A 15,568-nucleotide genomic window follows, 5' to 3' on the forward strand; every position below is an offset into this window, starting at 1 on the left:
TGACTCTTTCTCCAGATGAGCAGGTTGGTACCTACAACCTTGCATGGTTATTTCCACAATTGATGTGTGAATGGGTGAATGTAATTGTCAGGAATGAGTACGGAGGAGCCAAAAGCAGGCGACAGGAGGCAAAACAGATGAACTTAAAGTGTTTATTAAAGGGGCTACACCATGAATTAAAAAAATATATATTATAAATATTGCCCCCTAATACGTTTTAAACAGGTTGTAAGCCTAAAAAACATCCAGATATTTTTTCTCACAATCTGACTGTCTGTCATTCCAAGCTTTTTCAGCTGCAATACCAAAACGTCCTATTGGGCAGGGGGGAGCTACTGAGCAATTCTGTCTGGCCATCGTCAATGCAAAATCAGTGCAAGTGACATCACTTGCACAGCCATTCTGAAATGGCCTGTTCAGACACGCCCATTCAGGAAATCCATGAAATGAGCATGAATGACTGAATGTTAAAAAAAAATATTTTTTTGGGTACAAGAGACACTGGGGAGCCCAAAAAATACTAAAAACCTAAAAAAAAAAATGAAATTCATGGTGTAGCCCCTTTAAACTAAAGCAAGGTACTTCCAAAAAAGGGCAACAGACAAATAGGACATTCAGTTACATACAGAGGGATTTAAGGACCAACAAGAACACAATGCAAACAGAGGGTTTAAATAGAGACAGGGATAACAGGACACAGGTTAACTCAAACAGACAAACAACACTGGGATAGGCTACCTGGCAAACCAGCAAACAGAAGACAGGTGACTAGGGTTACAACAATACAGGGAGGTGAGACAAGGCAGGTAACAGCAAACAAAGGCAGGCAGGAAAACACAGAACAGTACTTCAACATAAGACACACAAAACCAGGGCAGTAACAGAAAACCAAAACCAACAGAACAGGAATACAAGACAAATACAGAACATACTGAACAGGCCTAAACAGGCCTAAAGAGTCCAAAACTAAACAATGGCCTAAAGAGTCCAAAACGAAACAATTACAGTCACAGTCCAAGGGCCGAAGAGCGGACCGTGACAGTAATGTACTTTGGGATAAAGGCGATATTGAAATGCAGACCATTTACATGAGTGAAGCTTTCCTTTTTTGGTTCTTCTTTTATCTTGTCCTAAATCAGTGGAACTGTAGGTCTTTTGTGCGTCCACACAGGGCCTTTTGGGAAACAGCCACGATCAGTGCGTTAGACCGGTGAATCCTATTCCTCATTTGGCCAGCCGTGACGGGCACACTTAAAATCCTAGAGGACTAGAAGACATCTGGATCATTCAGGCCGTCACTGTGCATATAGAGACGGGATTTATCTCATGGGACTCAGATGTGATCAGGAATAATGTAGGAGCAGCTGGGGACAGTTATACCACAGAGGGATTGGATTGTAAAGTTGCTGTATTTTCTACACCATTTGCTATCAACTCATACATTACACCATGCTACCCCATACATACATTCTGCTGTGATGTTCATATGGGGAACAGGAATGAAATAGTTTCAGATGTCCGTGAGCTCTGTAGTGTCCTCGTCAGGCTAAAATTGGTGGAAACATCTTGAGCTCTGAGATACAGGGGCGCTGATTTATGTCCGCGCTTTTGGGTGCGCAGCGCGCACGTACGTACGTAGGGTTTGTTACCTTTTTGTGGGGGTTTTGTTCCCATAATGCAGTTAATTCGGTTAATTTGGTACACAAAATGTACTCTGTGAAGTGAAGATGTCGGAGGTTTTTTATTTTTTTATGATGGGTGCCAGTCATTTCCCCTGGGTGCTTTAGCCCTGAGGCACCCACAGTATCGGCGCCCTTGCAGAGATATGAAACACATATTACAGTAAGTGAGAACCGGCAATATAGGCTATCGTCGCTATTAGTTGGAAACCTTGTATGTCCAAACCTGTTACTTTTCAGGAGACAGAAAAAAGGTTCCAACGGATCAAATATTGTTGCAGTATTTAGTCACATGGGACTTATTAATAGGTTTCATTGGTTAAATATCTACACAGACAGACCTATACGCATCCCTATTTTGGGCATGTCAGTATTGCCAAAATAATCTAAAATAGCTAAAATTGTAGAATGGTCATATCTGCTTCTTTTGCTGACAATGTCATACAAATAAGTATTAAAAAACATAAGATGAAATATGGAGATTACAAGGTTTCTGCCAACGACGCCATCCTTGTAAAAAGGAATTGTTAGAGAATAAGTTGTCAGGGAAAAGACATCTCTGAGGTTAATTAACCTCGCCGTTATGCCTTAATTCTCCACACAATAAATGGGATAACAAGCTGTACTGCATTGCTGGAACTGGAATTTTGTTTTAGTTGGAGTAATGTTTTATTTGTTGTGTGTCTCAGCATATAAGTGTTTGTGCTTGTCTGGTAAGAAATTAACTTTGTGACGGTGGCCCTAGACAATAGCACACAGGAATTGCTGAGCCAACTACAGCACTCTGGGAGCAGTAAAGCCATTTCGCTCCAGCAGGCCAGTTAATAGCTTTGGCGGATGCAGAGTTTGGAAACCCATCAGTCAACCGGACCAAACAGAGATGAGCAGACATGACCAGTGTAGCCTATGTGAAGATGCAGGAGAGAGAGAGGACAAAGGACAGTGGTGGGGAAAGTACTCAAATGTTGTACTTAAAGTATCGTAACGCAATGTAAAAGTCCGGAATTCAAAATTTACTTCCGAGTAAAAGTACAGTATTGGTATCAAAATGTACTTAAAGTACCAAAAGTAAAAGTAGTCATTATGCAGAATGTCCCATTTCACAAGTTTTCAAATGTATACAAATCTTTTGAAAACAGCATCTACGGCATAGATATTCAACTGGCGGCCCGCGGGCCACGTGCGGCCCACGAGGAGCTTCCTTGTGGCCCCTGGCAATATTCCATTTTTTTTTTTTTTTTTTCATAATTATTATTTATGTAAATATATGTTCGTTTTTATGTTATCAAAGTTAAAACAGTACAAATGATTTATCCTTCATTAGTTCTTGAAAGGCCATCTTTCATTGGAACTTAACTTAGAACCTTAAATAGAACCGAATTAGACCGAATTAGACCCGTGCTTCGCGCACGCGCGCAAATTGTGTGCGCACATGCGCGCGCACTGTGTGGCCCCCAACTCCAAATTATTTTACAGTTGTGGCCCCCTGCCTAATCTAGTTGAATACCCCTGATCTACGGTATCACGCAGTGGACTTCATGCATGCATGGGGACTACAGTAGCAACTCCAATGACATGTGGAGATACTGATGTATTCAACACATACTGTAGCGCTGCTTTTATCAAGAAAAGTGTTGCGTGTTTTTCGACAGGGTTTCTGGGTAAATGAGGCCAAACAATGTGAACTGACCAGTTAGGATTTCATGCACATTACAGGTGATGAAGTTAATGACCTCAGGTATAGTGCAATCAGCCTTGATGATGGTGCTGGACATTATCCCATTCAATACGGGGACGCATCTGTGTCATTCTTAGATTTATTTGGCTATTCAAAAAGATCAGATCTACAAGCTCATAGCGCTATGAGCTTGTAGATCTGATATTTTTGAAAAATTGTGAAAATCTTTGAATATATATATTTTTAAAGCGAACATTTGGAACTCAAATCTTGGCTTCTGGGGGTCCCTGGAACAAAATATTTTACAAATGTTCGCTTTAAAAAATATATATTTAAAGATATGCACACATTTTCACGATTTTTCTAAAAATAACATATCTACAAGTTCATAGCCACGTGAGCTTGTAGATCTGCTATTTGAATACCCAAAGAAATCTAAAATGACACAGATGCGTTCCCGGATTGAATGGGTTATGAGGGAATTGATATTCATGGTGTCTGCTTCAAGCTGATGAATTATTAATGCTTTGCTTGAAGCTGCTGCTGGGTTTGGTGTGGAGAGGAATGACTGCAACAGGGTAATAAGTGGTGGGAGGGAAACGGAAGAAATGTCAGAGGAGAGAAACAGAGCATATTGTATCTCATTCACATGGAAGAAGTGTCGAACAAATAGTGAAACCAATCAGTTGGTAATGGTAATGAGTCATCTCCATTTCTGACTAAATGAAAATGTTCACAGATCTAATCAGAGTGCAAAGATTAAACTAGAAAGGTGCACTTTGTGGAGGCGCATGCATCTACAATGACAATCTCTCACACAGACTACAAAACAGGTGTCTGTGTGCGTTGTGCTGGTCATTGTGTGTCGATGTCTGTCTAAGGAATTGTAAAACTGGTGTAAAAAAAACAAGCACAGAGTATGCAACTCTAAACTAAAGGTAGAGTCAATTGATTGATTGATTGATGTACTTTATTTAGTAAGACATGAGAACAACAGTACATGGAAGTACAAATTCACAATACAAGGTCTACTAAACTGGAAGACTCATAAAACACTGAGCTTGTTTAAGATGAGATCCCCATGCACACAAATCATGATGACATATAAGAGACAGACAATGACATCACTACCTGCATACACGGACCTGCATGTGCAGCCGAAGCACTTCAGGATAGTACTTTCCTATAGTAGTCATTGAGGGATGGTAGGTCTATAACAAAAATATCAAATACAAAGTTGTTGGAAAAAACGGATTGGAAAATAGCAGCGGGCACAAAAAGCTTGTCGTTGATTGGTCCTGCAGTTTGCGAGGTCAGACAGACAGACAGACAGACAGACAGACAGACAGACAGACAGAGGTGAAAACATAATCTCTCTGCCTCCTTTGGCTGGCAGAGATAAAAGTACTGCACATTAGTACACCACAAAGTCCTAAAACAGCCAGCCAGCGTGTGAAAGTATGGAATCCTTGCAGTTTTCCATTCCCTCATTAAGATCTGTCTGCCCACCAAAATTAATGCCAGAATCAATTCTTCATCCCCACGTCTCCTTATCACCAGTGGGGTTCCCAGAATGTACAGTCATGGGGGAAAATTCATAATTACCACTAGTGATATTCGTCATGAACCTGAGGGCATTGCCATCATACATGAGTTAGTGTGCCCTCAAAATGCTGGCACTTCCCAGCAGTCAGCGGTGTCCTTGATTTCCAAGCCCCCAAGCTAAAACAACCTAATATATGCCCGGCTGAAACAATTCAGTTTCAAATTGAATGTATAACTTTTCTAACTATCTCTGCCTGGACATTTTTCTGCAAGTTTGAACAAATCTTATTCCATTCTTTTTTTGTGTAACCACTTTCAATCCGGTGTCCTTATTTTTTGGGTCACGTCATTATCGGCGATATTTTTCAAAGATGTTTCTTCAGTGACCCATGTATTGTTCACGGTTACCACCACTTATTGCGAGCCTGGGGATCCACCTTCAGTCAGCATGATGTACGATATTTATAGATTTATATTTATAGTAGATATTTCATAGCACATTAATACCACTATTTGCAATGCCATGTCAGTTCAATAGTATTGTCACACTGATGCCAGCTCACAATGGTTATGTTTCCATGTAGCCAACACGGTATCCAGAATACTACTCATAGCTATTATGCAAGAACCCCCTCAAGGACCCCCAGGGGTCCTCTAGGGGGTTCCAGGGGGTCCCTAGCTAAATGATTGATAGTTAGGAACCAAATGGACCCTTGTAGGGCTGTAACTCTGAGAGTGCACAAATGGAACCAAATGGACCCTTACGGGTCCATTTGGTTCCATTTGTGCACTCTCAGAGTTATGGTGGTCTGTGGTGTAATGCAGGGGGTCTCCAGCAAAATACATTATATACAGTAGGTTATATATCAAAATCATTTTAACCACTTTAACCAGCCATTTTGTAAAACTCTTGGAACATTTGCTCTTTGGAAGTATTTGCATATGTTTTTACATTTTTAACACCACAAATCTTGTATGGGTACTTGGCACAAAATATTTTCAGATGGGGGTCCGCGGCCAAAAACAATAAATGAATGTAGGGATCCTCGACATGAAAAAGTTTGAGAACCACTGCAGTACAGCACCTTAGTCTTAGGGGATATAGGGGATATGTATAGGGGATATGTTGTTTATTATGGACACCTTCAATAAGCTGCCCCGTTCCCCATTTTCCACATTAGATTTTAAGACATATTGTAACTCACCTGATGTCAGCCACCGCAAGGTGGGAGTTGCTCAGAAGGTAGAGTGGCTGGTTGGGAACCTGCAGGTTCCTAGTCCGACCCCTGCATAGCTTCTTCTGTGTCGAAGTGTCCTTGAGCGAGACACTGAACCCCTAACTGCTCCCGCCTTGCATGGTTTCCTCCGCCTACAATGGGTGAACGTAAAAAACATTGTAAAGTGCTTTGGCTAAAGCTACACTGAGAAATGCACATTATTTATGTATTGGTAACTGGTTATATTTGTAGTCCACGTGACCTAATGTCACAGTTCATCTTGCTATTAGTTATTGATCAAAAGTGAAGTGATAGTTGCTGGCCGAGCATTGTCTCTAAGTTGGTTGATTATTCTTTGTTACTCCCGTCTGCAACTCTGGCTGAGATTGCAGTTGGAACGGCCAAACAGAGCAGGTGCAAACTGCAAAACCCATCGGTAAAGAGGATAACAGGTTTTCATGACTCAGTATCCCGGATAATATCCTGCTTTCTCATATAGCTGGGATAAGAGCTTATCCAGGTTATTGTACACTGAATGCTTCAGCACATAACAGAATGATACAAATTGTGTCAAATAGCCACTGTTCACTCATCATCAACACTGAATACAAATCAGTTCAGACCCAAACAATGAAGGGGAGAGCGTGAGCCCCATCTAAGGTCTCATATTCCTGTATTGATCCATTAAGACCGGGAACGCTGTGTCATTTTAAGATTTCTTTGGCTATTTTTTGAAAAAAACGTGAAAATGTGTACAAATGTCTTCTAAATCCTAACAGTTTTCTGAAACACTTATGTTGCTATAACTTTTTCATGTCAAGGACCCCCAAAATGATATGTATTTGGCCACGGACCCCCATCTCAAAATATGTTGTTCCAGGGACCCCCCCCAGGAGCAAAGATTTGAGTTAAAAAGTTGTATTAAAAAATGGTATGTATTCAAAGATTTGCACAAAATGTTTAAGACTTTTCAAAAATAGCAGATCTACAAGCTCGTAGCGCATCGTTTGAGCTCGTATGAGCTTGTAGATCTGCTATTTTTAAAAAGCCAAAGAAAAAACTTAAAATGACACAGATGCATTCAACATGATTACAGTGATTGAAGCTGATGTTATAGGCTCATAAGTTTAACCATCACTATTTCCCAAATCTATCTTCACAGGTGCAGGTACTGTAGTGCACTATGAGTGATGACAGCCAACCTGCTTCAGGTTCCATCCAGACAGACATGATGCTTGGCTTTTCTCTGAGTGTTCTGCCGTTGCCCAGAATTTCCTGACACATATAGTAGTTAATTCATTGTCAGGCACAGGTGTGAGCAATTACTTTTATTCAGCAGCTCTGGGTTCTGTGCTCTCCTGTGTCTCATGTGAACCGCACCAGGCTGTAGCAGTAGGCAGTAGCTCGTGATTTATTGTTACATCCCATATGAAAATGTATGAAAGTAAAATTGCAGAACATGCCCACAATAACATGTGGTGTGATGTGTAGGTCCCACCTTAATAAAATGTGCATACGTGGGCGTTAACCTTCTTGTGTGTGATCGTGTACTGTATGCACAGCTGCCTCTGTGTGTGTGTGTGTGTGTGTGTGTGTGTGTGTGTGTGTGTGTGTGTGTGTGTGTGTGTGTGTGTGTGTGCGTGCGTGCGTGTGCGTGTGTGAGTGAAAAAGCTATCACGGGGGCTGCTGGTCCAGGCCTGCGGGGCTGCAGTACTGCTTGCCAGACGGTAGCAGCTGAAAGGGGGGTGGCTATGGGGGTCTTTGATAATCCTACAGGCTTTACTGACACACCATCCTTTGTACGCTGTATATTATCCTGGATGGAGTGAAGCTCACATCCTCTGATGCTCTTTCCTCCCCCCTGTGGTTGAGGGCAGGGCAGTTCCAATGAGGCATCGACTCAGGATCCTCTCGTGGTGCCTCAGTGGAAGGCTCAAAGCCAAACTTCTTGAGCTGCCTGAGTTGAAAGAGGCGCTGCTGTGCCTTTTTCTCCACATGGCCCAATAAAGGTGCTCTTCCCAGGAGGAGAGGTCCTCGGTTATGTGAACTTGAAGCTGCTGACTCTCTCTCTACAGCAGACCTGTTGAATGATGGTGATGTGGGCCCCAGCCTCCCTCCTCTCTTCCTGTATGAGTCCACACACAATCAGCATCTTGATCTTTTCGACCTCGACACAGAGAGATTGTTCTCCCGGCACAAACAATATTAGTGACTGCCAGAAATAAAACATAGTTTTGCCACGCCACTGCCAGGGATTTTCAAGTATTTTCGCTCACCTTTGAAAAATCATAGAATATTTATCTCCAGTATGATCGATCCCCCGATCGCTTTAAAAGACGTCTCCGAGTCTCCTAGAATTGTGGGGGGGGGGAGCAAGCCGCCGTCAGCATCCGTTCTATAGTTGTGGCCAGTTGAATGTAGGCTGTTTTCTTCAAAAAGCAACAGAAGCAGCGGAAAAAGCCATTCTTCCAGATCGAATAACAAGGAAGTGAACGGGCTGTGCGTTTTTTTGCGATCACGTGACCCGCTGCTCCTCTCCTTCTCTGGGAGCCAAACTGTGACCAATAGGCGAGCGAACAGCGCCATCTAGTGGAAAACCACAAAATCTCTCGTCGTTGGCAGTGTGGGCCATAGCAAAATATGACGAGAAATCTCGTCATTGGCAGCCAAAGAGTTAGTGTAATCAAGAAATGCTGCATTATTGAAGTTGCGAAAAAAAACCTTGCCGGGGGCTACAGGGCTGAACTCTGTTGCAGATCATCAGGACAAATCATCAATACAAAGGTGATAATGACAAATCTTTGAATATATATATATATATTTTTTTAAATTACCCAAAAATGTTAGGGTCCCTGGAACAAAATATTTTGAGATGGAGGTCCACAGCCAAATACATATCATTTTGGGGGTCCTTGACATGAAAAAGGTTTGAGAATAAGGATAATTCCTTTTAAGAGGTCCTTCATGAAAGTCCTTGCGGTCTTGTTTCCAATGAGAACCTGTGAGCAATTAGGGGTTACGAGTCTTGCTCAGGGACAAATTTAATTTAATCGACACATATGCTGACCTGGCCTGGAATCGAACCTGGGGCAACCAGGGCCTCTAGCTCCCTAGGCGGGTTCACTAACCATTCAGCTATGGCCGCCCCAATCACTGATATTATAGCAACATAAGTGTTTCAGAAAACTTTTTAGTTGTTCAGAATGTATCTAACAGTAACAGGCTAACAATGGTTGCACCAATTCATGGACCTTGGAAGAACACTCTGTCTGCCTGCATTCTTGTCCTTTTCTTATCTGCAGCTCGAAGTGGCTCCATTCCCTTCAAGAAGTAATGGAAGTGTGTGCACTGTAGGTCATCCTTTTGACTCGAGGCAACAGGACAAGAGACAGAAGGTGGCCTTGGTGGAGCTTTTTTTCTTTTATATCACAAACTTCCATTATCTGTGACTGCAAATCGTTTTTTCACAGTGATGAGTATTTGTGACAAGAAGAACTGCACCCATCAGTCACTTCATGTGGAAGGCATGCTTAAGGCCTTGTTAGAGATGGATTTTTGCTTTAATCCACTGACCAGTGATGGAAAAAGTACTCACATTTCTTACTTAAGTAAAAGTATCAATACTGCAATGTAGAAATAAAGTAAAAGTCAGGAAAAGGTACAAAAGTATTGGAATCAAATTGTACTTAAAGTACCAAAAGTAGAAAGTACTTATTTAGCAGAATGTCCCATTTCACAAGTTTTCAAATGTTTATAAAAATCTTTTGAACTTAGCAGATCTACAAGCTCACAATGCGTCGCATTGTGAGCTTGTAGTGAGCTGAAGTGATTCATTCATACGCTGTGGTGACGTCAACTCGGACTGCGAAGAATCTGGGTGTGACCCTGGACGATCAACTGTCGTTCTCGGCTAACATCGCATCAGTGACACGGTCCTGCAGATTCCTCCTCTACAACATCAGGAGAATTCGCCCCTTCCTCACGGAGAAGGCAGCCCAGGTGCTCATCCAGGCTCTGGTCATCTCCCGCCTGGACTACTGCAACTCCCTCCTGGCTGGTGCTCCGGCATCTGCCATCAGACCTCTGGAGCTTGTTCAGAAAGCTGCGGCTCGTCTGGTGTTCAACCGCCCAAAGTTCTCTCACACAACTATCCTTCTCCGTTCTCTGCACTGGCTCCCCGTAGCGGCTCGCATTCAGTTTAAAACCCTGGTGCTAGCCTATAGGGCAGTGAAAGGAACAGCTCCTTCTTACCTCCGGGTTTTGGTCAATGCCCACACCCCTGCCCGACCACTCCGGTCTGCCACCTCGGGGCGACTGACTCCCTCCCCACTCAACGGTCCTTCTGGTCGATCGACACGGTCACGACTTTTTTCTGTTCTGGCCCCACAGTGGTGGAATGAACTTCCCACTGATGTCAGGACAGCAGAGTCACTGCCCATCTTTCGCCGCAGGCTGAAAACCCACCTCTTCAGGAAACACTACCCTTCCTCTTTGCCTGGCCTACTTGTTGTTAACTAGTTGTAGGAACTATTGTTGTATTGTTGTATTGGATCTATTAGCTCGTGCTCATTTGATTTGGCTATTTTATCTCATGTGTTTATGAAAGTAGATAGCTGATATATTGCACTTTTACCTTAGCGCTAGGTATACTCTTGGTTGCTTGTTTTTACAGGAAATGCACTTAAGACCTCTGGTGATTAGTAGTTTTGTTCCCTACCTATGTTGAATGCACTTATTGTAAGTCGCTTTGGATAAAAGCGTCTGCTAAATGACTGTAATGTAATGTAATGTAATGTAATAACCAACAAAGTAACTAGTAACTAAAGTTTCAAATAATTGTAGTGGAGTAAAAGTATAATATTTGCCTCTGAGATGGAGTACAAGTAAAAGTACTGAAAATTGGAAATACTCCAGTAAAGTAAAAGTACCTCAAAATTGTACTTAAATACAGTACTTGATTAAATGTACTTAGTTACTCTACACCACTGGTATCTGCCAGTGTGAACGCAGTATCACAACAACACCAGACTATTTGTTCATGAAATATCCTTTATTCTAGTGTCATTGCTTTGATATGGTGTCATGTAATTAACTTCTCATTGTTAGAAGAATCCAACCAAGATTCATTGAAATAATATGTTATTTAGACAGATGCAATATTTGATGCAACATTTGACCTGCTATCCTAGTAAGTTAATTGTTAATCTTGGCACTCTACTTGACTGCTTAAGCCTACATACCATGACCTCTGTAGGCAATATTAGTGGTTCTCAAACTTTTTCACGCCAGGGACCCCCAAATTGACACTTATTAGCCCGCGGACCCCCATTTGAAAAGATAAGCCAGGGACCCTCATAAGAGAAGCTTTTTTACGGCTCTAGCATTGATTCTCAACCATTTTAATTTCAAGGACCCCCCGTTTGACATGCATTAGGCTACGGACCCCCATGTAATGGCATTTATATCACTGGGACCCCAATTCATATTGTAAAATCAATGTTAATGTAACTCTGATAGTGTACAAATGCAACCAACGGGTCCATTTGGTTCCATTTGTACACTATCAGAGTTACAGATGCATAAGGGTCCATTTGGTTCCTATCCATCATTTAGCTGGGGACCCCCTGGAACCCCCTAAAGTACCCCTGGGGGTCCCCGGACCCCACTTTGAGAACCAATGGGCTATATTACTAAAACATGCAGAGGAACTGTTTAAAACAGATGTCTTTCATGACAGCATTGGTTTCACCTCATTCCCAGCCTCATCAATTTTCAAAGGTGAATTTCTTAAAGCTATTTGAAATTCTCAGCCATTAATCACACAATTTATGACTTTTTCCATTTATTCCAGGCAGAATGAATGTGGTGAATTAACACCAAATGAAGTCTAAGCTAACACACACACACACACATAAATTATTTAGCCAGTTAATAACCAGTTTGTCATTCTTCTCCAGCTGGTATTGAGCAATATTGAGTTTTTGTTTTGTTTTGTAAAAATCGTGTATTTATTACGTGTTACCAAATTAAGAAATGTTGTCTAGGAATGACATGAATGTGTGTTTGTGTGTTTGTGTATGTCTGTCAAGGAAGGAATGAGGGAAGGCTGGGAATGATTACCTCAACTCATTGGCTATACAGTAGATGCAGGGACATGTGGTTATGACTGTTAAACAAGGCACACTGGCTCACAGCCTTCTTGTAAATGAGGGGAGCGTAAAGGGACTTCATAAACGCCAACTGCTTCACGGCCGCTTCCCATATGAAGGGGAAAGAATTGATTCCAACGAAATGGAATTAATTATACACAATATGATTTTTTTCCAATCTTTTCTCACCATGTTACTACTTTCAATTAAATATCAAATGCTCCCTATAGTCTCTCGAGCCAGGCCACCCTTCCACAATGTTCAAATTGTACAGCGAGTCTGTAATTATGCCCCCTATTAGTCTTCTGTTTGTCATTTCTGTTTCAGATATTTATTTTGCTTTTCCATTTCTGCTAAGTAGCAAGCTAGATAGGCTTTGACTAATTTCATTTACAGTCTAATATACGTGCAAAACGGCGAAAACGACATGTGCATGTGTGTGTGTGTCTGAGGGGGGCATCCGCTTTATTTTCCGTGGCTTTTCAGCACTTCCTCTGTACAGATTGCTAGATTTGAAATTTGAAAATTGTGTGAGGCACCAGTCTGTCTCCAGAGACTATCTACATGCTCCCAGTCTGGCAGCAGCTGTCTGCCACCCAAAGGCTGGTGGAAAAAGTACTCTGAAAATGACTCTGGTAAAAGTGAAAGTAATGAAAAAAAAATCAATACAGACATAACACCCAAATGCATATATTCTCTGTATGTGCTTAACAAACTTCAGAACATGTCATGTGACACTGTACCTTTTCATCTAGTTCTCTGAGCTTGCTGTTTGCTTGCAGGTGGATGAGTCACCTCCATCACAACAGATGACTACTAAATAACAACAAACAAACAAACACAATCTATTAGACTATTCTGTATTCTCTGTCTGAGCTTTATTGTTTATTCTGTATGGTGCCGTCTGAGAGATGAAAGTGCAGTTTGATGATCATTCCCCTCAAATTTGAAGGTGAATTTAAGAATGCTGAAATTGTATTCCCTCATGGCAGACAAAGACAACATTTGAGTGATTCCACCTCACTTACCATATAGAGCGTGCCAAAAATCCTGAAGGGGGCGTCAACAAGTGTCTTTTGGTAGCAGCGGACATCTTTGAGGGGTATAAACCAGGTTGACTTAACATTGCCCAAAACAAACATGTCTGCGCTACTATGCCGCGCCCCCCTGTGGTGACGACGCGTTGGCACACTCTATTGTACAGTACAGTACAATTCAGGCATTTAGCGCAGTGGTTCTCAACCAGTGGGGGGGGGGGGGGGGGGGGAGGGGGGGAGGTCCCCAGCGCCAGTAGCGTCATAATCATTTTAACCACTTAGCTTTGGCTAGTTTTGAAAAAAAAAAGAAAATGTGTGCATATCTTTGAGTATATATATATTTTAAAGCGGACATTTTTAACTCTAATCTTTGCTCCTGGGGGTCCCTGGCACACAACCTTTTCAGATGGGGGTCCGTGGCCAAATGTAAATCAATTTAGGGGTCCTTGGCATGAAAAAGGTTGATAACCACTGATTTAGCGGGTGCTCTTATCCAGAGAAACTTACAGTAAGTGAGGTAATCACACACATAGAATGCAGAGAGACACAGCGTAGTGCCTAAAGAAACTAGGATCCTGCAGGTAAACCAAGAACCTAGCATCAGTTTGAACAATATACTATCAAAATAATCTCTACACACAATGACACTGTGAGCATCATTGACGACATGGGGGAGGATAAGAGGATCAGGCCAGAGGTGGTGGACAGCTATGGGAAGAAGGCCAAGAACAGGTGAAAGGAAATAATCCACAAATAAAAAAGCCAGGGTTGGAAGTCTGGTCAGGTGGGAAGTGTCATCAATGTAGTGCAGCTAAAATAGTGATTTTGTTTCTCACAGATATGAAGAACCATTGTTACATAAGGCAACCTCATACAGATGCTTGTAACACATTGTGGTTGATCAGCAGACCAGAAAGCAACCTGCGACTGCAACAGTGTTGACAAGACATGAAAACAGACAATCTGTGTGATGTAAAAATGACTCTACAGTACATCAGCAAGGAGTAAGCAGTGGTGTAAAGTAATAAGTACATTCACTCAAGTACTGTACTTAAGTACATGTTTATGGTATGTGTATTTTACTGGAGCATTTCCAATTTTCAATACTTTTACTTCTACTCCGAGGCAAATGTCGTACTTTTACTCCACTCTGCTGCTCTGTACCGTACAAACTGTACATGCAGACGGCTCCTATAACCATGGCAGCACCGCACGCAAACAGAAGGTCTAGATGGAAACCGAACAGGTAGACCGACAGCACCGTGGCGATCACACAGGACAAGGACATGGCGAACGTTTTGACGATGTTGTCGGCGTACTTCACCACCACGGCCACCAGGAGGCCCCCAAACGCCTGGTTGAAAATGACCGCCCACACCGTCGGAGTGTAGCCGAAGAAGAATCCATTAACGGAGACCGCCGCTCCGTCTTTCCACCAAACTCCCAGCATGCTGAGGGCCGTGCCGAAGAGTCCCAGCTGGATGTTTCGGAGCCATATGGAGGCGGAGCTTCCTTTGAGGATCTTCTCAAGGTAAACGCTCGCGAACCCCGACGTCGTGCAGCAGAACAGCACGGCGACCAAACCCACAGAGGGGTTCTGGCCGGACGAATAGATGGCCAGTTCCTTCCGTCCATGCTGCTGCACCTGTACCAAGGCCACCCCGGTAAACAGGAGAAGCAGGGAAAGCCACTGGACTCTGGACAGAGACCTTCTCAGTATCAACACGCTCAACAACGCCGTGGTCAGGATCTTCAGCTGGTAGGTCACCTGGAAGGTGGCGGTGGGCAGGTTGGATATGGCCACGTACAGCAGGTTGTTTTGTAGCGTGAAGAGGAGGGCAGGGAGGAGCATCTTCAGGGTGTCTCTGTACTGGACCAACACACCGTCGTACAGGAACGACGCCGTTCGCGTCGGATCGCCTCCGTTCTGCAGGAGGATGACGAGCACACAGGTCAGAAGTTTGAGGGTCTCCGCCGCGACAACGGCGGAGGTCTTGAGGAAACGGTCGCCGGGCAACGTGCAGACGTATCGCGCGCTGAGGGCGACCAACACATTCTGGACCACCAGCACCACCAGGCTGATGTATTTCAACTTCTTAGTTACTGTAGCATCTTTTGCTGTTTTCTCTATACCGGCTTTGCTCGCCATGTTGTGGCAACGACGGCTGTTAAAGACAATGGTGACTCGGAGCAGTTGTTACATCCTTCAGAGGTTGATGTGGTCTTGGTCAGCTACTAAAGTAAAGTTCAAATGTTTTTGTCT

The 15,568-nt window shown here is 42.9% G+C and overlaps 1 protein-coding gene across 1 annotated transcript; it reads right to left on the minus strand.

Moving 5' to 3' along the window:
• Positions 1–7,793: 7,793 nt before the first annotated feature.
• LOC311034042 (UDP-galactose translocator-like) lies at positions 7,794–15,454 on the minus strand (the record flags this gene model as incomplete). The annotated part of the gene is made up of 4 exons (XM_084041782.1): positions 7,794–7,853; positions 7,956–8,244; positions 8,639–8,705; positions 14,470–15,454. 4 exons carry the CDS (start codon positions 15,452–15,454, stop codon positions 7,794–7,796), a joined length of 1,401 nt encoding a protein of 466 aa, XP_083897908.1.
• Between the last annotated feature and the right edge of the window lie 114 nt (positions 15,455–15,568).

This window comes from Gymnoscopelus microlampas (genome assembly GCF_963454915.1).
Source record: "Gymnoscopelus microlampas genome assembly, chromosome: 18".
In the NCBI taxonomy this organism is placed as follows: Eukaryota; Metazoa; Chordata; class Actinopteri; order Myctophiformes; family Myctophidae; genus Gymnoscopelus; species Gymnoscopelus microlampas.